At 45.8% G+C, this 25,647-nt stretch overlaps 1 protein-coding gene, 1 long non-coding RNA gene and 2 pseudogenes across 2 annotated transcripts; 3 read left to right on the top strand and 1 right to left on the bottom strand.

The window, feature by feature from the left end:
- The first annotated feature begins 2,132 nt into the window (after positions 1-2,132).
- On the top strand, positions 2,133-5,596 carry LOC136470784 (uncharacterized). Its single transcript, XM_066468514.1, has 5 exons — positions 2,133-2,319; positions 2,787-3,035; positions 3,504-3,629; positions 3,744-5,019; positions 5,560-5,596. The coding sequence occupies exons 1-5, from the start codon at positions 2,133-2,135 to the stop codon at positions 5,594-5,596; spliced, it is 1,875 nt and encodes a 624-aa protein (XP_066324611.1).
- Positions 5,597-14,432: 8,836 nt separating this feature from the next.
- Positions 14,433-19,213, top strand: LOC136478490 (uncharacterized). Its single transcript, XR_010764266.1, has 3 exons — positions 14,433-14,827; positions 16,720-16,768; positions 18,241-19,213. It is a non-coding gene; the product is annotated as an uncharacterized lncRNA (long non-coding RNA).
- Positions 14,860-16,474, bottom strand: LOC136475297 (protein ALP1-like; annotated as a pseudogene).
- Positions 19,214-21,643: 2,430 nt separating the features above from the next.
- LOC136475296 (probable histone H2A.5) lies at positions 21,644-23,867 on the top strand (annotated as a pseudogene).
- Positions 23,868-25,647: the final 1,780 nt, after the last annotated feature.

Genomic DNA, 25,647 nt, shown 5'->3' with positions numbered 1-25,647 from the left:
TGGAAAAATGGGTTAGCTAGTTTATTATTTGCTTATTTTCTATGATTTATAAAATAATCACCTTATTTCTTACAAGCTAATAACTAATACAACAAGTACAGCATGAGGAATAAAATCATTCAGTTAAATTTAACAAATGGACTCGCGGTGTTGTGGCCACAGCTGCTAGCACACTCAGCCTAGAGTCCTTATGCCCGTCGTCGAGGGCGGGCAAGAAGCGACACCACGGTGTGGCGAGCTCGACCCCGAACCAGCTCCTCAACCACATTTGCATCGTTCGGGCCTCCCCGTTGCCCATCTATACCAATACCAAAGAGAGTCTCCTACTGCTGCCTGTTCCTGCTGATGCTTGTCAGCCTGTTCCTGCTGCTACTGGCTGGTACTCCTACTAGCTACGGAGTAGGCAGTTGCAGCTGCTTGTTGCACGCGCTAGTAGTAGTCCTAGCGTGCAAGTGCAACAGTAGGCCATCATTTTGCTTGTGGCATTAGTTCCGTACCTTAGGCCTGGTTTAGATTGCAAATTTTTGCAATCTGGACACTGTAGCACGTTTCGTTTGTATTTGACAAACTTTGTCCGATCATGGACTAAGTAGACTCAAAAGATTCGTCTCGTGATTTACAACCAAACTGTGCAATTAGTTATTTTTTTTACCTACATTTAATGCTCCATGCATGCGTCCAAAAATTGATGTGATGGAGAGAGAGTGAAAAAACTTGGAATTTGGAGGTGGTCTAAACAAGACCTTAGCTCATAATACTACTGCCTTGCATGCTGCTACTGTACAGCCGACGGGGCCTTATCAGCCCCTGGGCGGGCGGCTGCGGAGCCGGGGCCCTGTCGGCATTCCACAAGACGATAGGGCTCCAGTCCGCTACCTAGAGGCCGACAGGCTACTAGACCTGCAATTCTCTTTCATCCACTGCTATATTTACCGTTAATCATTACAAAAATATTATTTTAAACAAATTCGCCTCAGCACTCAGCAGCCAGGCTAGAAGCTATCCTATGCCCTCAGCCACCCCTCCGTTGATCAGGGACGGACCCACAGGGTATGCTGGCTGGGCCACCGCATACCCTGGGGTCCGCCGGTCATAGAGATAGGTAGCTCCAGTCCGCTATCCAGAGGTCGACAGGCTAATGGACCTGCAATTCTCTTTCATCCACTGCTACATTTACAGTTAATCATTACAAAAATATTATTTTAAACAAATTTGCCTCGGCACTCAGCAGCCAGGCTAGAAGCTATCCTATGCCCTCAGCCACCCCTCCGTTGATCAGGGACGGACCCACAGGGTATGCTGGGTGGGCCACCGCATACCTTGGGGTCCGCCAGTCATAGAGATAGGTAGAAATTTTTAATATAAAAAAATAAAAAAAGGAAACGATCGGCGTTTTGGCTTCCGTCCTGGACTCTCGGTTCCGCGATCTCGCTAGCACCTAGGAGGCGCGGACTCCGCGGACGGAGTAACTGCTGGGCGGCGCTGTGACACATCTCGAATTCTCGATCGAGGACGAGGAGAACTGGAGAAGCCGAGAAGACGACTAGACGGGAGAGTTGGAGTCCGCTACGATCTGCTCCTGCCTGGCTCCTTCTGGGCGACGCCGCGACGGGAAAGGAGAAGCCGCGAGCCCGCGACGATCCGGCGTTGTGGCGACGGCGATCTGCTCGGCTCCACAGGGCGACGCGCGAGGTCCAGAACTCCAGCAAGTTCATCAGCACCAGTCGGTAAGTTCAAAAGTCCAAACATGAGTCATTAACTCAATATCGCATGTGACTATACTATTTGAGTTTCGCACGTTTGGTAATTATAAACTATTTTTAGAAGAATTGTTGAATGATGAAGAGAAACGGCGACATTCGATCCTTTTTTGGCAAAGCAGCAAAGAAGCCGGCTGCATCTTTTGCTCTCTAAAATTTTTATCGAATGAGAATATGGTTTTACCAAATTATATATGGTTTACCGAATTGCATAAGAAATTTTTTTGCTGCGCATACCTAGAGGTAAAAACCTAGGTCCGTCACGGAGCTACACGGTATGCCGGCTATGCCCCGGCATACCCTGTTTTCCCGATGCAACAGCAAATACATATATGTATATTTAATAAAAAGAAAGAAAAAAACTCATCCGTGATGCGAGTGTCAGGGGCAAGCGACAGGCAGGCCGCGGCGTGGCTCTGCGAGCGTCACGCTCAGGCCCACGCGGCCCATGCAGCCAGACGCCTAGACGACCACTTTGACGGGATTACAGAGCCAATACCGCAGTGCACAGCGCATCTGTTCGACTTCAACTATTCCGTCGTTCGCCCTGCTCGTGCCTGTACGCGGCTATGCCGTCACGGCGTCTCGCAGACGCACTCACGCCACCGAGTTGCCGATCGCTGTCGTGGACGCCTGAGTCGCCGATCGCCGACGTCCGACGCCCACGCCCTACGGCCCTATGCTCTACGGCAGTACGTATACGCAATACGCCAATACGGATCAGATCAGATCAGAACTGTTCTCGTGATCTCGTCTGGTTTGGTTTAGGCTTCAGGTGAGATTCGTGTTCTTCGGATTTTTAAAAAATTATTTGTACATCAATTGCTAATTTTTTAGCGCTAAAATTATATAATAATCTTTCACGCAGTGAGTTGGAGGATTTTTCCCAACATCTAAGTGGATATTCTGATCTATTGTTCAGTAAACATATCATGTAAGTGATTCATAATCATATATGTGAATTCAATCGTGCAAGTATAATTTATTTAAATATTTGGCTCTGTTTTCTTTGTTAATTTTATGCAGTTATGAAGAGAACCGGGAATATTGCATCTATTTTTCAGAAGCATGAAGAAAAGAGGAAAAAAGAGGCAGCTGTTGCCACTTGTAATCGCTCTTCTGATCTGGTTGTAGCTGTGGTGGAAGAGCAGAGTCATGAGAGAGTAGTTGAGGAAACTCAAAATCCTGTGCTACCACCGCCACCGCCACCGCCACCACCACAGCCGTCTTCAGTGCCACCAGTTTATGACATCAATCGCCTTCCACATGATCCAGGTGAAAGACGTCCCATTCTTAGTTATCCTGTTAATGATCAAGATGCAATTCGAAGAGCATATATTACTAAAGGTCCAGTCAAACCTTTTGCACATGATTTTCCGAAAACAAAGATTTCAGGAAAAGATCGTCAATTCAATTATTGTTGGATGTACAATCATGAATGGCTTGAGTATAGTATTAAGAAGGATGTTGTATTTTGCTTTATATGCTACTTGTTCAAGAAGGACGCTGGGTCAGAGGCATTTACTGTTGATGGATGGAATAATTAGAATATAGGAGAGAATGCACTTCTCAAACATTTGGGTTCTAAGGCACATATTGCAGCTCAAGAAAGATACATTGGCTTTATAAATCCCAAGGTAGCAATTGATTATAATATTCAGAAGTGGAGTGATGAGGATCTTCGACTTTATAAGAAAAGGTTGACTTATTCACTTAGGTGTATCAAGTTTCTTTTGCATCAAGGGTTGGCATTTCGTGGACATGATGAAAGTGAAGAATCTAGCAACAGAGGGAACTTCATTGAACTTTTGAAATTTCTTGCCGGAAATAGTGAAGAAGTGAACAAATATGTTTTGGACAATGCTCCAGGTAACTGTACCTTAACTAGCCCAGACATACAAAAGCAAATTATTCACTGTTGTGCCCTAGAAACTAGAAAGAAAATAATTGAAGAACTTGGTGATGAGCCCTTTGCAATTTTAGCTGATGAGTCTAGTGATATATCACATAAAGAACAACTAGCTCTTTGCTTGCGTTATGTTGACAAATTGGGAAGGCTATGTGAGCATTTTATTGGAGTTGTTCATGTAGATGATACTACCTCTTTATCACTGAAGGATGCAATTGAAGCTTTACTTGTTAGTCATGGCTTGAGTTTGACTCAAATCCGTGGTCAAGGATATGATGGGGCTAGCAACATGAAAGGAGATATTAAAGGGTTGAAAACATTGATCATGCAAGAATCACCTTCTACTTATTATATTCATTGTTTTGTTCATCAACTGCAATTGGTTCTTGTTGTTGTTGCTAAGGGAAATACTGATTGCGGCTCTTTTTTTGATCAAGTATCTATCTGTTTGAATATTGTTGGAGTTTCTTATAAGCGTCATGACATGCTTAGAAATGCTAGGCTTGAGAATGTCAAGAAAGCACTTGACTGTGGTGAAATTGAATCTGGAACTGGATTACATCAAGAGATGGGTTTGCCTAGGCCTGGGGATACTCGATGGGGATCTCATTACAAAACTATATGCAGCATCATTACTATGTATGAATCAATCCATGATGTACTGGTTGATCTTGGAGATGATCCGACATATAAGGATGATTGGAACAAAATACATTTTGTGACCGGAGCGTTTGAGACCTTTGAGTTTGTTTTCTTTGCACACTTAATGTATATTATTCTTAGATACACAAATGAGTTATCTGAGTGTCTGCAAAGAAGAGAGCAAGATATTCTTAATGCAATATCACTTGTTAATGTGGCAAAGAAAAGAATGCAAGAATTGAGGTCTGATGGTTGGCATAATTTTCTTGAGAGGGTCACCTCATTTTGTAATAAACATGGTGTTGATGTTCCTGCTATGGATGGTGATTATGTTCCTTATGGAAAATCAGTAAGGAAAGCTCGTGCTCGAAAGCAAACCAATGATGACCACTTCAGAAGAGAGGTATATATTGGTGTCATTGATCAAATAAGTCAAGAACTTAATAATCGGTTTGATGAGATTAATATGGAGTTGTTGTCTTGTATGGCAGCCTTCAATCCTTCTAACTCATTTGAGTCTTTTGATGCACGGAAGCTACGTAGATTAGCTGAATTCTACCCAAAAGACTTCTCAAATAATAATTTGCTCAGACTTGAATTGCAGCTAGATAATTATATTGATGACATCAGGCAAGATGATAGATTCAAAGGTCTAGAAAATATTGTTGATCTCTCAGTTAAGCTTGTTCAAACAAAGAGGCATAAAGTGTATGATATGGTTTATCAGCTTCTCAAATTGGTATTGCTTCTACCCGTGGCAACGGCAAGTGTTGAAAGGGTATTTTCTGCTATGATTTTAGTGAAAACAAAGCTACGAAATAAGATGGGAGATAGTCTTTTGGATGATTGTCTAGTCACTTTCATTGAGCGAGATATTTTTTTTGAAGTTGATGAAGATGATATAATTGAGATATTTATGTCCCTTCGAAAGCGTCGAATAAAAATGTCGGCAAAATAACATTGTAAGTCTCTGGTACTCTATTATGCATATATTTCAGTTATCGGTATGGCTTTTGAAACTATTTATACTATATTTAGCAGATACGCTGTCCACTTAATTCATGATTATAAGCCTTAATACCGAATTGGTAAATGGATTTACCGAATTATGTATGAAATTTTTTTGAAAGGCATACCCTAACCTAAAATCCTAGATTCGCCACTGCCCGGAGCTCAAACGACCTGCTGCCACGGTCTGCAGCATCTTGTGACTGTCACACTCTCGTTCAGTGCACTACCGTCACACAGGATCCACCGCTTCGAGGAGATGGTGTTCGTGCTGTAGCCTGTAGGAGCTCCTGGCGTACGTAGTACATCTGGATCAACTGGAAGCAGGAAGTCAGCAACACCACCTCATCGTCGGTGGCTAACCGCCTTCGGGACCTGCTCGTCGGCCTGTTGTCCTTGTTGGGACCGGGTGATGCCCCGGTCTGGAACGCGACGTCGCCGGCGAGCTCACGGATGGAGAACTCGAGGAACACACACAGCGTGATAGAGTGGAACGAGAGAATATTTGATGCTACCCAATTGCGCGCCGGTGAGCGCAAGAGGAGCTGCCGAGCGAACGGCGGGTCCGCACGCGAACGAGAGGGCATGGCCTGGCAGCAGGCGGCACGGACGAGCGTGCCGAGCGCCTGCATGCTCTGGAGCGTCGCCACTGCGACCTGCAGGTCCCCGATTTCAGGGGCAGGCACCTGAGCACCACCAGTGGCGTCGTCGTCGCTGGGGCGAGGAGGTTCGCGTTCCTCTCGGCCGACGACACACCACACCGTACGTCGCCGGGGCCGACGACAGCCACATGTACTTCGCCGTGGCAGACACAACTCCTGGCCCCGCCGAGGTGGTCCAATTTCTAAAGCGTGTCGGCGACGCATGCGACGCGACACGGTGCCTACCCGCACGACGATATCACACCAAGCACAAGAATCCAAACCAAGTTCGTCGACTCGCCGGAACCACACCACGTACACAGGCTACATCGCTACGACCTTCACCTTCTCCATGGAGGGGCCGGGCGCAGGGCGACACGGTGTGCGGGAGGCCAGTGCAGCATGCATGGATGGGAGTGGCCTCGCCGCTTTGTGTGTCCCAAGTCCCATAGCCTTCGGCCCCGTTTAGTTGGCTGACGAAGTTGGCGCCGTCGGAGTTGTTTTCACGGTAACGCACTGTAGCATTTTGTTTGCATTCGGTAATAATTGTTTAATCGTTGACTAATTAGACTTAAAACGTTCGTCTCGTAAAGTACAACCAAACTGTGTAATTAGTTTTTGATTTCGTCAACATTTAGTACTCCATGCATGTACCGCAAGTTTGATGTGACGAGGAATCTTTCTTTTGTATAGTACCAAAGTTTGGAATTTAGGGTAACTAAGCCCTTGTTTAGTTCGCGAAAAGTGCGAAATTTGGCTACTGTAGCGTTTTCGTTTTTATTTGGCAATTAGTGTTCAATCATGGACTAATTAGGCTCAAAACGTTCGTCTCGTAATTTCCAACCAAACTGTGCAATTAGTTTTTATTTTCGTCTACATTTAATACTCCATGCACGTACCGCAAGATTCGATGTGACGAGTACTGTAGCACTTTTCGCAAAAAGTTTTCGCGAACTAAACAAGGGCTAAACAAGGGCTTCATTGAAAATAGTAGCAACGCCTGGATCTTGCTCAGACGATGAGTACGGTACCTGCACTTGCTTGGCGAGCCTGCAGCGCAGGGGTAGATGAGGCGCCCCGCCGTGTTTTTCAGCACCACCGTACTTTCAACAGTATTTTTCAGCAAGAAAAAATAGGCCATGTTTAGATTGCAAATATTTTCAACCTAATAAATAGTAGCACTTTCGTCTTATTTGACAAATATTGTCCAAGCGTGGACCAACTAGGCTCAAAAGATTCATCTCGTGATTTCCAACTAAACTGTGCAATTAATTATTTTTTTTACCTATATTTAATGCTCCATACAAGCGGCTAAAAATTGATGTGATGGAGAGAGTGAAAAAACTTGGAACTTGGAATTTTCTTCCACAGCAAATCAGCAGCAGCCGCTGCCAAATTTCAGCGATTCGAACAGGGGGCTAGTGGCGCACTTGTCTAGGCTACGGATGGAGAACAACGCTGAAACGGCAAGTGAAGGCTGGAGACCTAGAAATGAAAACGAAAAAAAGCTTGAGAGGGGCTAAGCGCATATTTTTATGTCTGTTGAAGGGGTAAGGACCTAAAATGCACCATTAAACAACATAAGTTGCATGAAAATGCAGTTTGAAAGTTTAAGGATCTGAGTAGTACACCCATACAAGTTTAAGAGCCGCTAGTGTATTTAACTCTAAAAATAGAAGACAATTTTTATATAACTTGGCTCTTGTTATTAGACTTGCTCTGAGAAGTAAGTTCTCCTCTCTCTAAATATATTTGTGATAGCTGTCTTAAGAGTGTAATACAGCATTCTCAAACTAAGACGTTGGTTTCTTATAGGGTACCCTTTCTTATATACCCTGTTAGGTCCATTAGTTCAAAGTCTTGCTACCGAGCAAGTCTAACATGATTGTGAGGTTCAGCAAAAGAAACGCTTAGCTCTTGATGGCTAATAGTTCAATAGCTAAATTGATTGCCAATCAGCTAACCGAAACCTTTGCTAAAGAAATGTTTGTGTTGAACTTAGGCACTTGGTAACTACACGATAGACATACGAACCTAATCAGTTTTACTAATCATTCAGACATTTCTCCTCTCTGAATGTAAAAAATCCCTTGATTATCTATAGATATTTTTTCACTTTCCTGTTCGCTTGAACTTATCAGTCATGGGTAGACTAGTCACAGATTTGGCTGCAGATGATACCCCCTATGATTCATGGGCCAGAATTAGTGAAGCGCAGCAGTATGTTCCACCACCACCTTACACAGCGACTGAGCTTGAGCAACTAAGGTCCAAGAACGTACCTTCCAGGGGCGTTCCGAACTATAGGGATGTCAGCATGATGGATATGGCAGTTTGTGACACCGGTCTCTAGATGTGTAGAAAATCATTGTATGACCATGAGAAAGAAACCCTTAGGAAGGGGATGATATTCAACACAATGTCAGAGATGAAACTCTTCCTTCAGAACTATACTATGTACCACCATATGCCGTACACCGTCACTCATTCGAACCATGAGTTGAGGTACCACGTGATATGCAAAAACGGTTGTATGTGGAGGTTAAATGCACGGAAGAGACAGAGTGATGGCAAGTGGAGGATAACTAAAGTTGTCGAACCCCACACTTGCCTAGACAATAGGGGGAAGGAAAATCATCAGCAGCTCACTGCACGTTACCTTGCTCGTTGTATATTAGGGCTCGTTGATGACAATAACGATATTTCGGTGTCTTCTTTACAACAATCCATATCTGGATTCGTTAAGTACGATGTGACGTACGAAAAGGCTTGGCGTGCTAAGCAAATTGCTCTGGTAATTCGATGGGGTAGTTGGGAGGAAGCGTACAACAGGGTGCCCCGCATCTTACGTGTAATGCATTACTACAACACTGGCTTGAAATGGTTTGTGGACACTAGAGGGATGTGTTTTTGGGACCCAATGAGGTATATCCTCTATCGTGTGTTCTGGTCGTTCGCGCAAACGGAACATGCATTCCAGTTTTGTCAGCTAGTCGTACTTGTTGATGGCACTTTCCTGACAGGAAAGTATAGGGGCACCTTGATGATGGCTACTGCTATTGATCCTGAGGACCAGATAGTACCCGTGGCTTTTGCTTTGGCAGAGGGAGAGAACAATGAATCGTGGTCATGGTTCATGCGGCTTCTACATGTACAAGTGCTTGGCCCATCTCGCACTATATGTTTGATCTCGAATCGTCACGCGGGGCTTCTTAATGCTACAGCTAAGCATATATATGGGTTCCCACCTCTAGTACATAGATGGTGCATGAGGCACTTTGCCGCTAATTTCTGGCGGCGTCAGCGGAAGCAGGAGGTATGTGACAAGGTAAAGGCTCTATGTTGTGTACGTACAGAGCACCAGTTCAAGGAGACAAAGAGAGAACTAGATAAGATGGTAAATGAAGCGGGAAAGGCCTGGTTAGAGGCGCAGATGGAACAGAAGGCTCAGTGGGCGTTAGCATATGGCGAGGGGGGTTTCAGGTATGGCATCATGACCACTAACTCCTCGGAGTCCTTCAACCGTGTATTCACCGGAGTTCGATCGTTGCCTGTGTCTAGAATTATTGAGTTCTCCTTTCATAAGTGCAATGAATATTTTGTGAAGAGGTGGGAACTTGCGCAGAGGAATATAGCTGAGCAGGGGCGTTTTGGAAAGGCCGGAGCTGAACATTTGAAGGACGCCGAGGAATTGGCCAAGCAACACACCGCCGAGCCGTATGGACCTCGCCGCCATATCTTTAGTGTACGGGGCAAGGGTGGCACAAGCTTGGGCGGCGAACGTTATGGTGGACGAAACTACCGAGTTGATCTTGAAAAGGTAGAGTACAGTTGCAACATCCATCAGATCATGCATGCCCTTTACTCTCATATGATCACGGCCTGCAGGGTGGGTACAACTATGAGGATCTGCCATATATGTCACCCTTATATCTCCGTTCGAACATCGTTAGTATTTGGGAGATGAGCTTTGAGCCATACCTTGACCCGACACAGTGGCCACTTTATAATGGTTATGACTACGTGCCGCATTCGGATCTAATGAAGGTAGAGAAGGGTAGGAGCAAGAAGAAGCGACTCAAGGGGGACATGGACGCTATGAGAGGGCACGGCGAAGACATATACGGTGGAGGAGACTTCAATGAGACCCGTGGCAGAAATTTTTGCTCCGTTTGCAAATAATCTGGTCACAAGGCTAGCAGGCATAGAAGACGAGGGCAGCAGGTGCTTTCATATTGTATTCGTATTGCATAACAAGTAGTTCAAATTTTGCAATGCTACATAATGTTAATCTGAATATTGTTAATTTGAATACTCTAACCCTTTGTTTATCAATTTGTAACAGGATGGCCCCTCCCATGCCGCACCAGATGTACCCCCTTCTTGAGGTGAAGTACGACGACCCACTTCTTCCACCAGACGACGAGGTTTTCAAGAGGCGTTCGAGAGGTCCTTACATTCCTAGGACTTAGTTTGTTACGTTGAACTTATGTCGAACGAATATTATTGACGAAAACTTGTAGACTCATAAACCAATGAAAATATTATGTGGCAACTTGTCGTCCATTTATTGCTTCATATTCGTTTCAACTTGTGCACGGTCGCGACAGCACTTGTATTTTTTTACCGCACCGACAACAGCTCAATTGAGGCTGGTCGGTTTCTGCCCGCGTCACTGCCACTCCATGGTCTATGGCGCATCACTGACGCACCGTGGACTATGGCGCGGTAGAACCTGGGCTATGGCGCATCTGAACTAGTGGGCTATGGTGCTGTATTCGAGATAATTTCAGTCGATTTCGTTCGTTTTAGAAATTCTCAATGCATGATACAAACAGATATGATCACTTAAGATCGAGCATGGGTAATCCGAGTACATGATACATGGGTACAATACATTAATAGTTCAAATAGAATATAAGACAACACAATGGAATTTCTAGTACATAGCTACACTGATCATTAATAAAGCATGGAACTAACAGACGGCGCATTCAAAAACCCTCAGTCAGAAACATACTGAGTAAGCAACTCGTCGTCCGAGCACCAATCTTCAACCACAACTCTGTTGCTGTGGCTAGGCTCACCTGCATTGCCCTGATCTGCCTTTCGCCTGTAGTAAGCCACCTATGCTTCATCTGCGGCCTCTACGGCCTAAGTGAAGAACGTGTCGTCATCCTCCTCCGTCTGCAAGCCGGCCTCTGCTAGAGCGATGAGCTCGCTCAGTCTACCAGTGTCGTCTTCAGCCTTCTCCGCCTGCAAGCCCGACTCTGCTAGAGCGATGAGCTCGCTGAGTCTGGCAGTGTCGTCCTCATTCTAATCCCCCTCATCAGACAACACAATCGGTGATTCAACGGTGCGACCAGCTCACTTTCTGTGCTCATCTAACTTCTTTTCCTCGAACCTTGCATGAGCCACCTCTGTAGCATCTTCCTCGCTGCATCCAATCCCTTCGTGTATAAAATATAATCAGTTAGCAACGCGATTATATTACATTTAAAATCAGACAACCAAAAAAGGCTTTCAAACACTCACTGGCACATAATGCAACAACATGCCCGTTCAAGACCTGCATCTGTACTCTTGTCTCCTCCCTTGCCTCCTTCCTTGCCCTCTCCTCCTCTAACGTCATTCGTCTCTCCAATCCCCATTTGTCAAGCCCAACATCGATTGGGTTACAAATACCGCGCTGTCTAGCAAACTCACGCATCTTGTCTTTATGATGTTTAACGAAAAGGTTGACGTAGTCATGTCCATATCCCCTCTTCCGTGCAATTACTTGCTTCCCCTTTAGTTCATCCAAGAACTTAGCTTGACCATCATAATATTCCCACCTGCATTTCCTAGTGCTCTGTTCAAATGAAAAATTATATCATATATGTCTTAGCAAAAGAAACAAAATACGATTTCATGGTTACCACAAAAATAACCAACCTCATCATAGTCAACCATATGACCGCAATAATGGCATATTCCAAGCTCCAAAGGGACTAGACCGTAGTTGGATTTAACACCACATTCGCACTTTACCGGTGGTGCTTTGTAAATTAACCTTTCTTTCTTCTTTTGCTTTGCCTTTGGTGGTTCTTCGGGCCATTTGTTCTTAGGACCATACAACCACTCCTTAAAACTACACTTCGCCATTAAATACACCTAAAAATGTGACATTAGTACATAAACACATATAGCTCAATATTTCAACACATACACTTTACACTTACTTCATGCTTGTTTAGACATACAAACTCCAACGTATTCTCAGGATTTATCACAGCTCGATCTCCGCAATCGCACAGAGGAGGTTCCTCGAGTCGTCTAACTACGGCTAAGTGCTTCTCCTTAGCCGTCATTGGAGGGGGGTTAGGGGGAGGTGGAACCCACCGCTCGAAGTGCTCTCGTGGATGTCGCCCTCTCCACCAATCATCGAAAAGGAGGTACCTGGGGTCAAACTTGTCTGCACCGTCGATCCACTGAAAGAAAAAGCACCTCTCATAGGCCTACATAACAAAATTTGAACAAAATATTAGTAACCTAGTAATACAAATGAAGAAAAAACATACAGAAACAATTACTTATATTAAAACGACTGCATGTGTAGAAGCAACGAGCCGCTGTGTCCGGATGTCTCGATTGAAACACGTCGGTCGGATGACCACAGTCACAGTTAGGGACAGGGAGTTCAAGAGGGATGGGGGCATCTTTGCTAGACTCGTCGAGGTACAATTCTCTAGGACGGCCCCGTTTTCGCCATAACTGCTCCCGAAACATGTCTTCCATCTACATGGTAAACATACTTCTAACTAAATAATTAACCTTAACATTGACAAAATCAAACTAATATCTTCCTTCAAACCGTAACCCATAGTTCCCAAACATAATTTTCCTCCTCACCTTAACTCACATTCATAATATCATATCCACCATTCAAACGAAAATAAAAAGTGCGTCGTTACCTTGAACGAGGATGAGGAGGGAGGGAGGCGTCTGGGGAATGGAAGGGAAGGGAGGAAGGCGGCAACGGAGGGCCGGGCGGGCGCGGCGGCCAGGCGCGGCCAGGCGGTCTTGCTGCTCGGGCAGCGGGGGACTGGCCGCGGGGGTTTTATTCGGCTCTGCCGCGCCACGGATCAGGGCGCGGCACTGCCGCGCCAAGATCGGTGGCGTGGCGAGCCCTGCCACGTCACCGGTCAGCGATTCCGGTCGTCGCCACGTCAGCCCGCTGCCGTGTCAGCCCGCTGCCGCGGCACAGGCAATAGGCGCGGCCAAAAGTGTTAGTTTAAAAAAAACAGACAGTGTTAGATTTAAAATTAGTTTTCAAAAAGTGTTAAAATTAAAAAAAAAATTCCAGCTATGCGCTGGCTAGCATATCTGTTTGGCGCATCCGTTTGAACTTTGAACGCCTAGGTCGTCGGACCGTCGGATGCATCATGCATGTGCCTGGTGCAGCTGCAGGCCCCGGCGGGTGCGTTTGCTTACTTTTGATCAAAGTTTAGCCCCGTCACCTTAAATCTTTATATGAATTAGGAGTATTATATATAGACTAATTATAAAAATAATTACACAGATTGAGGTTAATTTGTGAGACGAATCTATTAAGTCTAATTATTTCATGATTTGACAATGTGGTGCTACTGTAAACATTTGCTAATTATGAGTTAATTAGGCTTAATAGATTCGTCTCGCTAGTTAGTCTACTCCTGTGCAATTAGTTTTATAATTATCTCATGTTTAGTCCTTCTATTTAGCATCCGACGTCGGATGTAACACGACTAACTGCTCGTGGCACGCGCTAGTAGTGTGCAAGTGCAATAGTAGGCATCATTTTGCAGTGGTCATCCAGTGGAGTTGAAACTTGAAAGTGTAATTCAGTTTCTGGCTTCGTTCCGTACTCTGTGGTATTACTGTAGTTCGTTTCCATGTCCGCATAATTCGATTCTGTTTTTTTATCCTGGCTTTTCCAGACTTCAATCTGGCCTCGTTTCGATGCGCATGTATTCATCTCAATCACATGTGTTGAAGTAGATTGGAGTAGAATTTAATTAAATTCCATTTCATTTCACACCAACGTATATGGATTGAGGTGGATACATGTGGATTCGTTAAGGCCGTATGCTTAAAAATATGAAAACAGAATTGAAAGAGGTATTTTCCCGCCGGTTTCCGTTCGTTTTCGTCGAGAACGCCGGTCCTCGCAGCGCCGCTACCTGCGGGCGCGGCTGCGATGGTTCGGCGGCGGCACCCACACCTCAATTTGGCCTCCTCGTCGCCGGTCGTAGAGCGGTGCCTACGCATTGATGAGAGCTGCTGGGAGAGCGAGGGTGGAGTAGCCGGTGGTGAGTTGTGAATTCCTGAGGGCAACCCATCCGTGCCACGTACACCAGCTTCGAGTCGACTCTCTCGTTCTCCAGTGGTGGTCGACTCATCGTGATATGATTCCGAATAAAAAAACCCCTTCGGCTTTTGGACCCGGCCCACGCGCGCGAGTTGGTTGAAGTTTCCGTTCCCTTCATCCCGTCTCCTTTCCGCATCGCTCTTCACGAGCAGGCAAGGGCGGCGCGCGCATCCAGATCTCGTAATTCCATCGATTCACCGCCGCCCGCTACTCCTCCGCTGCGCTACTCCCCTTCCTCTGAATCCGGCGCACCTCACCTCCCGTCGTTGCCTCGTCCCTCTGCCATCTGTGCGTGTTGGGCCTCAGTGGACTCCAGCGGCCGGCCACCCGTCGTATGAGGTTCGCTCCGTGCTCGGGGCTCGGCGCGCGGGTGACCCGTCCGCGGCGGCGCGGCGAGGCGCGGAATGCCAGCGGAGGGCTGCTTCAAGGAGCAGCTCCATGTCGCGGTAGGCTGCCTACATGGAGGCCGATTTACTAGGTTCGATTTATGCATGCGTACCAAGCCTTTGACTTTTACAGTAGCAATCTTGGATTATTTGTTTCTTTTCTAAAATATTGGATCTGATCTATTGTTGGGTATGGAAAAAAATGGTTAATGGAAACTAAATGGGGCAGTACAATTTATTTTGCATCTTATGAACAATGCGTACACAATAAGATTGAAAGGATAAATTGGGATTACAACAAAAAAACACTATAGAAAAATGTCCTACACGAACATAGATTATTCTAAGACAGACTAATCAATATCCTGATGTTGATTACTTCCAAATCTTTGCCATATATGCTCTGTCAAGTCAGCCTTTTGGCGACGACGCATAGACCTGTCATGAATAGCTGTGTTTATCTCGAGCATCATAGCAAACTCATTAATGGGCCCGTGACGGTAATTGACCAAGGCAGTGGAGTTGGTTTGATCATAGACGCGATCATTGCGAGCCCCATAAGAATCCCGTTCATCCTCTATGATCATGTTGTGCAATATAATACAAGCATACATGATCTGAGAAAGTGCTTCCCTAGTCCACATACGAGCTGGGTTACGTACAATAGCAAAACGAGCTTGTAAGACACCAAATGCACACTCCACATCTTTTCTTACTTCCGCATGTTTGATGGCAAAAAGTTTATCCTTCTCACTTAAAGGCTTAGGTAATGATTTCACAAAGGTCGCCCACTCAGGATAAATTCCATCTGTTAGGTAATAGCCCATGTTGTACCCATTGCCATTAACCATAAACTGAACTTCTGGAGCTCTCCCTTGCAACATTTATGTGAATATTGTTGATTGATTCAACACATTAATATCATTGTTTGATCCTGCAGTACCAAAAAAAGGCATGCCATATCCAGAGGTCATGGGAAGCAACGGATTCTAGCATGACGGTGGCCTTTTTATAATCACCACGAGCGAATTGCCCCTTCCATGCCACTGGGCAATTCTTCCACTGCCGATGCATACAATCTAGGCTTCCTATCATTCCCGGAAAACTTCGAGCTTCCCCCACTCGAAGCAATTTCTGAATGTCATCTATGTTAGGCCTTCTAAGGTATTTCTCAGCATATAAGGCCATCACTCCTTCACAGAATTTATTCAAGCATTCAATGATTGTAGTTTCAGCAATTCTCAAATTTTCGTCCCACATGTCCGCACAAGTTCCATATGTCAACATCCGTATAGCAACTGTGCATTTATGCAAAGGTGAGAAGCCTAACTTACCAGTAGCATCACTTCTTTGCTGAAAGTAAGGTGACCACTCACTGAGCGCTTGCACAATTTGAAGGAACAGATGGCGTCTCATTCGGTACCTCCGCCTAAACTGCTCATCAGTATACACTGGATTGGTGGAGAAGTAGTCTCTAATCAACCGATTCTGACCAGCTTCACGATCTCTCACAATGTACCTTCGAGAAAGCCTTTGATGTTGACTCGATTCACCTCTCTCTTGCTTTTCTATTTGAGCTGCAATCTGTGCTGCAATCTTTTCTTCAATTGGATCATTGATAAATTCCCAAATGGCCTCAATAGGGGGAATATGGGGAAGAGCATGAGAAGGGCTAGATGACTCTTCTGAAGAGTTGGAATGGGAGTCTGAATCTGAGTCCATTTGTGTGGCTGAATGTTGGTGCAGGGTGGGGTGGGGTGGGGTGGGATGGGGGACTTGTGTCTAGTAGAGGTAGCATGTATCTTTTATAGTGGTACAGAGCACGACCACCAGTAATAGAAGCAAGTCCAACGGCTAGTTTTTAACAGATACTTCCCAACAGCTAGTTTTTAACAGCTACTTCCCAACAGCTAGTTTTTGACAAATACTTCACAACTTTCTAGACAATAAAAGCTGGGCTGACATCTGACATTTTTTCCTGCAGGGCATTGTGTGCTTCGTGTCTTGTGTTTTTAACAGTCCACAGAACAGAGGTAAACAAACTGCCATTACTTTAAATTAGGCCTTGTTTAGATAGCATCAAAATTCCAAGTTTTTTCACTCTCTCTCCATCACATCAATTTTTGGACGTATGCATGGAGCATTAAATGTAGGTAAAAAAAATAACTAATTGCACAGTTTGGTTGTAAATCACGAGACGAATCTTTTGAGCCTAGTTAGTCCATGATCGGACAAAGTTTGTCAAATACAAACGAAACGTGCTACAGTGTCCAGATTGCAAAAATTTGCAATCTAAACAAGGCCTAAGGCAAGATACGATCATGTTCGCTTATCTTATAATCCGTACTTTTCAGCTTGTTTTTTTAGCCGGAACAGTGTTTTTCTCTCACAACAAATCAGCCAGAACAGTGTTTCAGCTTGTTTTTTCAGCGAAGCGAACGGAGCCACAATGGCACAATGCCATAACTAATAACTAGACAAGATACATTAACTAATAATTAGAGAAGATACAATGGCACAATGCCATAACTAATAAGTAGACAAGTCACAAGATACAATACAGAAGATACATGCATAACTACTAGGTAAACTACAGAGTTCATCTAAGATTCATCTGCAGGAAATAATTCCTTAGTTAGCGTTTCAACATAATGTCATGCCAGCCTTTTGTTCAGCACTAAAATTTGCAGTATCGACAGTGACTAGCTTTAGGTATTTGTTCAATTTCTTGTCCCTTGTCTTCTCTTCATTTGCTGCAGATTGCTTAGCAATGGCTTTAGCATGCTCACTTGTTGCTTCAGCCATTTTTTCAATTGCTTGTAACTTCTTCAGCTGGAAATCATTGAAAGAGTTCACTATATCATTTGATAGGTAGCCTTCTGAACAATGTGGAAATCATTGAACAATGCTCACTATATCAAATGATATAGTGAACCCTTTCCCTTTTTTTTTGTGCTTTTGCTGCCTTCTGGCCAATAGGGCGACGATGTACTTCAGCACTAGCTTCGTCCGTATCTTTGAAGAAGAGGTGTAAGCTCCAGATGCATTTAACTTTGTCCTTTTATTCTCTATTGATGGGTACACTCTCTCCCATTTAGGCTGCCCCTTCACTTCTCTCCACCAATATTCCAATAGGAATGGCTTGTCTGAATTTTCATTGCTGAAAACTGCATGAGCTCTCACCATTATTTGATCATCTGATTCACCACTAGCATGTGTATTTTTCATTCTGTTCCAACAATGATTGAACTTCGTCACTATAGGATATCTATTCCCGTGATTTTTCAACACGGCTGCTGACCTTCGCTCTTCTTTAGGTGAATGCTTGTTGTATTCTTTGGCGACATCTTTCCAATAGTGGTCATATTTCTTGTCAACGCCTTGTATTGGATCATTGGAGTTGTTGAGCCATGCACGTACTAGCCTTAGGTTCATAGGCTTACTCCACGATCTGCGCCCAGATTTTTTATTTTCTTCCTCTGGACTGCTCTCACTTTGCTAACAGGAACCCCATGTGATGGCTGTGGAACAGAAATGGGAGACTCAGATTCATCAGCACGTGAACCACTACCACCAATGCCTCCAAACAAGCCACCTGATCCAACCGGAGATGATGGATCACCGGCCGTAGCAGCTCTGAAACTTCCTTGCTAGAACTGCATCAAACCTTCATGGTAAGGAGTACCATGGTAGCTTGATGTTCCACGAAACTGTTTTGCGCCTCTCATCTAGGTACAACTGTAGTATCTGTTCATGAACAGACACACACCAACACCACACCAAACACACTCACACACACGTACACAAACAGATCCTACAACTACACCTAGATTTCAAGTTCGCGTCCTTGAGGAGATCACCGAAACCGTCCATGGCTTCGTAGACGACGGGCGCGCCGCAATCCCTTTGTAGTTCCACGCGAGAGAGGCACTGTTGAAAATGGGGACAAACCCCGGTGGGAAATCGTGGGTCGAGCAGAGCTCGAACCCACGACCGGCCGCTGCACCACCGGCAGCGCTACCACTCGAGCTACGGCTCGTTCCCAATGTTCCACGAAACTGTTGAAATCCTAGTTGAACCCCAAAAGGATTGAAATGATGTGGATAATGGGACTGAATGGGTCTATATGGTGGTGGTCGAAAATCATGGTCGAAATGAGGTGGAGGGAAATTTGGATATTGCTGGTTGTAGCCACTTTGTGGTCCTTGAAATTCTGGGCTTGAGGTTGAAGAGTTCAACAAATTTGTGAAGCCACCAGTAGAAGATGGGTCCATGCTTGTGTTCTCTGAAATGGAGAGGAGAGTTTATTTGTATATCTGTTTGTGTTTTGTGAAATGGGGAGGGAGGGAGTGTATTTTGTGGAGTTACACGTGCAGGTTCATATATAGAGCAATGAACAACGGCTAGCTAGTTGGGTTGAGTAACGGTTGGGTCGTTGGCCGTTGTACTGTATCAAAATATTTGTTTATTCTCCATGAATCGGCTCAAGATTTTGAATCGGTTCCTGACATCTTTCAAGAGTCGGTGGTACTCCAGTGGTGATGAGTCGACTCATGGGCTGCCACCTCAGCCCATGAGTCGGTTTTCCACGGGCAACTGGAGAAGCCAGCCTGATCCCTGCTGGATGAATAGAAGGGATCGAGTGATGGCTCTTCTCACTTCTGGAGGTGAGAGAAAGGACGGTGCAGACACGCTACAAGGCTGTGTGCGCAGTAGAGGAGCGATTGACCTCTTGACTTTTAACTGAACGCTGTTCCACCTGCAAAGAAATGATAGCGCTCCCAGTTGAAGAACGAAGAATCGTCCAGAACTCCAGATAAAACCGAGCAGACGTGGTAGTTCCAGGTTGAAATCCCCTTATTCGTTCAATTCAATTAATCTCCCGTCTTTGGGGGCGTCTATGATGATTGAGCCTAAAATTAAATGAATCATTGAAAACAATAACCTAGTGTACACTCCAAATATAATTTCACACAATTCACAAGTCATTTCTATCTCACAGTATTTATCGACTTATAGCTAATCCGAGCTTACTATCGAATATAATTTCACACATTTCACCCGGTCTGAGTTTTCTTGTTCAAAACTTTATACATGAAGACAACGGCTCTTTTAGCGATAAGCTCTATACATCGCTGATATGGGCTAGACTTTGTAAAATTCCATGCATCGTTTAAATGAAAGTAAAGCCCTCTGCTCTTAGACAATTAACCTTAAAAAGGAAAAAAAAACTTACACAACCAATCCATCCACGCTCTATCCACCCTACACCCTACACGTCAGGTAAGTACCGAGAAACGTTGCCCCTGGGCCGCATTATCTAGCGGTCTCGCCCCCTCGCGCCTGCCAGCGGCGCCGAGGTGGGACTAATGCCCGCGCGCCTCTGGTGCTCTGGGTCCTGACTCCTGACTCCTGAGACAGAAGGAGAAGCCGCAGCGACGCTCTGCCGTTGGATCCTGCCCGGACGGTTGAGGGGCTTCACGCGGCAGCACTGACCGGGACACCCGTGCGCAGCTATTCTGACGTGGAGAGGAAAAAAATAGAGAGAATAGTCCCTAACGACGAATAAATAGCTGATCTATTTTACGTAGTCCAAAAATCTAAGACAGTAACACGTGAGTCTAATAATACATAGAAAAATAAGAATGTATAAAATAGTCTTTTCTTTTTGTCTCTCACCTTCGCGTAAGCTTGCTGCGTAGCTAGCACCATTGCGGACGCCCTTATAACCAAGCAAATGATGACACAGAGGAGAGAAGAGACAAGAGCTTTGCTCTCATGCGAGCAAGCTTGGCGTGGAAGCATATGTAGTGATGGGTGCATAAATAAGTGAATGTGAGAAGGATGAAGAATAGTCTTTTAACGTCTAGAAGCAAAAAAAAAAAAAAAAAACTAGGGGCATGTTCGGCTGTTACATTGTGCAGTGGATTTCGGATAGGTTCGGATGATTCAATAGTGTTCTGTGAGAAAGAATAAGCTGAAACAAGTCAGCAGTATACCAACCTAACACCCTGTATTGGTTCAATTTTCTGGATTGAACAATCCGAAGGTACATAGATTGTATAGGCCCCGTTCGCTGGTCTGAAACTTGGCTGAAACTGACTGAAAAATACTGTTCCGGCTGAATTGTTGTGAGAGAAAAACACTGTTCCGCCTGAAAAAAGATGCCGAACAAGCCGAATATAGGGTAAGCTGGTTAGCAGCTAGGGTTGCTTGGATCTCCTGGGAAATTCTAGAAGCTAGCTTTCACAATCTGAAAGCATCCAAACATGCCCTTGATTCCATATTGTGTAATCTGGCTTCCAGAAGCCACCAGGTACTCCAAACAGCCCTAGCTCATAATCATCAGTCTGTTCGACTGAGGCTGAAACGATCGTATACGATCGTGGATTATTACTGCTGGCTGGTTTGGTGCAAGAGAAAAATAATGTTCTGGCTAGAAATTTACGATCGTTTAGGACCAAGCGAACATGTTGTATATTGATAATCTACGATCTGGCAAGCTGACGCAACCTAGCTTGTAGATGGTAAAAGACGAATCTACGCCTCCCAATTCCTCTGCACAGCATCGTAAAAAAACAAAAAGTAAGACCATTTTGGTAATTTACTCTATACAGTGCTATAAGCCAGCTTTTAGAAGTTAGCTTTTATAATCCAGCCTATAGGAATATGAGTTTAAGAAGCTAGCTTCTCCAATCCGGGTGGATCCAGCCCAGCCCAAGTACAGCAACTAGCACTCCACTGACGCACGCCTCCGCCTAGCGTTCTCCCAGTCACGAACCGGAACAGAAGCGGCCGTTCCAAGGCCTTATTTAGATTGGGGTTAGAAATCAGTATTTGGCACTGTAGTACTTTCGTTTGTATTTGATAATTATTGTCCAATTATGGTCTAACTAGGCTCAAAAAATTCGTCTCGTAATTTACAATCAAACTATGTAATTAGTTATTTTTTTATCTACATTTAATACTCCATGCATGTGTTCAAAGATTTGATGTGATGGAGAGAGAGTGAAAAAACTTGCAATCTAAACAAGGTCCAAGGTGAAATTCACGGTCTTGGGAGTCGGGACATCGACCAGAGGCATTAAGGGCGGTCCCAATAGAAATAACTGAAGTTTCTATAACATAGGATATCGCATCAAAAAAGTACTGTTTTCCAATCCATAGTTTCTATGAGTAATAATTATTTTCTCTTTCTCTCTCCCAACTCTATCTTCTTCCTTCAATGGGAGTGCGGCACGAGCTCCCTAGAAACTAGTGGTTTCTCCCGATTTTATGGTTTCTTGGTGCATTGGGTCAAGAAAAGACCTGATTTTTTCATGAGAAAACCATTTTTAGAATTTTTGCTTTTTTTTTTATTAATTATGTTGCCATATCAACGTTTTTTCTACGTGACAAGTCATTTAATGATGATAGAAATCATCATTAATACACCATTGGGTGTACAACTGGCGTTGCGACCACCAATGCAGCCATCCATCCCTGGCGTCGTGCGCTACAGCACCCCAGCCGGCTAGTACGTTCAAGACGGGATCAGAGATCAGCCAGAGCGAGCAAAAGAGACAATACGATCGCGACGCGTCAATTTGTGTCAGGCAGCGGTTCATCCATCAATCCGCGCATCCATGGGCAAACTACAAACAGACTTTTGTCGGTAAGTGTTTATCGGTTATGATATAATATTTTTCTTTTATAATAAATTAGTATTAGTCAGGCTTATCAGTCCAGAAATCAACCAGTGAATAAACTGAAAAACTGCAACGCAATAGGCCTTCTATTTTGAACTTGGAGCTCGGGTGACGATGATGGCGATTTTGTCTCACGACCCCTCAAGTTCAAACATGGACTTTTTTTTTTTTACGCCAAGCTTTGCTTTACATTGCATCTGTCATTTATTTTTGCCGTGATATCTGGCCAAATGAAACGAGAGAACGAAAAAAAAAACACACACTACATGTTTATTGCAGGCCCTTACCCACTCTTAGGAACCAAAGCTCAACCGATGGTCCGACGTAGGGATGAAAGCGGGAACGGGAAATTCCCGTACTGATCGACACTGAACACCGGAATTCCCGACCAGATATCATTTTCTCGGGAAAAAACGGATTCGGGAAGAAATCCGGGAAAATTCGGCGAATCCGGGATCGAAATCGGTTAGAGTGATTTCCTGACCGAATTAACGGATCCCGTATTTGATCGGGAAAACTCCCGCGGGAATTTCCCGTTTTTAAGGCCGTTGACGACTCGCAGGCCAGGAAATTAACATCGGCGGCGGCGCCCCATGCCTCGCTACTCGCGTCGGCGTCGCTTCCAGTTCCCCGCGATGGCGTCGCAATTCCCACAACTCAAGTTCTCGCGCCCAGGGCCCAAAATCGCAGCAGCAGCGAGCAGCCATGGACGCCAGCGGAGCCGGCAGCAAGGCGAAGAAGGAGGCGGCCGGGCGCAAGGCGGGCGGCCCCAGGAAGAAGTCAGTGTCGTCAAGGCTGGGCTGCAGTTCCTCGTCGGCCGGATCGGGCGGTACCTCAAGAAGGGCCGGTACGTGCAGCGCGTGGGCACCGGCGCCCCCGTCTACCTCGCCGCCGTGCTGGAGTACCTCGCCGCCGAGGTGCTGGAGCTGGCCGGGAACGTGGCTAGGGACAACAAGAAGACGTGCATCATCCCGCGCCACGTGCTCCTGGCCATCCGCAACGATGAGGAGCTCGGGAAGCTGCTGGCCGGCGTCACCATCGCGCACGGCGGCGTCCTCCCCAACATCAACCCGGTGCTTATGGTATGTTCATTTTCATCGAGAAGATCTTCAGAAATCAGAGCTCGTTGCATACTTATGTTCACCAAGTTCTGTTTCTCGTTCTGATTTTGCAATTCGTTAGTTTGTTGAAGTTGATGATTATGTGGAATCAGTAAATAGACATGGTAATTCATATCTGGAATGAGGCAAAACGTAGCAGAATGATTGTTTTGAAGTCAAAATGTTTCTAACCCAGACCCTGATATATGGTAGTACTGTATTTATGTTTGGTAAATGGTGATACGGTAGTTCATTGCTGAATGTAAGATCTATTCAGAATAACTGACCAGACAAACCATCAAGAGTTTGTGAATTGACTCTGACATGCTATTGTTTGCATATGGATTATACATGGTTGCTATTGTTGCATCGAGCTCACTGTTTTAAGTGGTTACATATATCGAATGTTTCCGTTTTGTGTTACCGCTTCCCGATCGTAATCGACACGTTCCCGTTCAAAATATTCCATTCCCGATATCTCGTAATACCGGATTTGTTTTCCCGTCCGGCCTTTCCGTTCCCGTTCCCGTTCCCGGCCAAAAAATACAGGAGTGGGAATGGTTAAGACATTTTCCCGATCGTTCCCGACCGTTTTCATCCATAGTCCGATGGCGAGAATAATAGCCTAGCGTCGTAGTGTTTAGGGAAGGCTTAAGCTTATTTCATATCTTTCTTGCCTTTGCCTAAGGCGCCGCCAAGGCGTATTGTGAAAACTATCTTCTTCTACAAAGGCGCTCAATCCTTTTCGCCACGATCACATGGGGATCACGGACGGACGAACCGACGAACGAAGGAACCAACATGACATGCAGTACGTGCAGGAGACGCAGGTGACGCAGCTGGTTCAGGCGAACGAACACGGGCTGGTGGGTCGAACGAACGTTCAGGCGCGCGCATGCATGCAGCAGACGCAGGTGGAGGCCGACGCGGACGCAGCACACGGGCGGCGTCACGTCGTAGCTAGGTCACTCGTGGCAGGCACCATGCCTACCGATGGATTGGTGGCAGGGCAGAGCTCGATCAACTTGGTCGATCTGCAGACTGCAGGAGCTGTTGCTGGATCGGGACCGACGCAAGCAGCACTAACAATGTGCGCACTGCTAGTAACTACACGTGACACGTCTACACGTACGTGCTCTGTAGCTACTACGCCTACACACGAAGATGCATCACGGGGTGGAGCGGCAGATGCAATGGGGGAACGAAGTGCTTGGCGAGCTGGGGCCGACGTGAACAGAACAGCTGTGCGTGCAGGTATAGCTTCGCCGGTGGCCAGGGCTCACCGAGGCCGTCGTCTGGTCTGCTGATCACCCATCTCGATCCATCATTCCATCCATCCATCCAGGATCCATCGACCGGCCGGACACCCAGGCAGCACAGCACCACCTGGCCGGAGCCGGCCTGCTGTCCTCTCGTCGGCCCCGGCCACTCCTCCAGCCAGCCACGCACGCGGCACGCCCTCCCTGTCCTCCGATCGGGATCTCACGCTCTCGACGACCGGTCACGGGTCACCCATGGCGGCATGGCGCCGACAGCTACTGGCTCCTCCTGCTCCGATCCCACGTCGGAATGAAGCGCTGTAACGTCGATCCAACTCGGCGCGCACCACACTTCCGTCGCCAACGTACGTGCCGCTTCTGCCTGCCGAGATTGATGAGTCCCGGATCGTTCGGAAAATTCGGAGAGGGAAAAAAGGCTCCTTTTCAGGATCTGGCGTACGTGGCCGTGCACGGACGCATGTGGACTGCCTGCGACGTGCGACGGCCGGGAGATGAATGCGCCTGTGTGGTGTGGGCACACGCCACAGGCCACACACTGTGTGCCTCTGGATGATGCATTTGTACGTCCTCGCAAACACCTTTCTTTCCTTCAGGCATTCAAATCGTAGTACTAACGCCGAGCGTACTTGCCATGCATGCAGTGCAGTGTCCAACCGTGTCCCGTCCCACGCATTGCCGGCCACGGCACGTTCCTTCGATGGAGGAACAGCAACTGGTGGTGGCAATCGTCTCTATGATGATGATGCTCAAGGTAATTAAAGGCTTCTAGCTCCGCACGTACGAGCCGGCCGGACCGACGTCGGATCGGAGTATCTGGAAATCAGCGTCAGCAAGCAAGCTTCCA

The sequence above is a fragment of the Miscanthus floridulus genome, chromosome 8 (assembly GCF_019320115.1).
Source record: "Miscanthus floridulus cultivar M001 chromosome 8, ASM1932011v1, whole genome shotgun sequence".
NCBI classification, from domain to species: Eukaryota; Viridiplantae; Streptophyta; class Magnoliopsida; order Poales; family Poaceae; genus Miscanthus; species Miscanthus floridulus.
The sequence above is the reverse complement of the archived record's forward strand: the minus strand, read 5'-3'. Positions and strand labels throughout refer to the sequence as shown.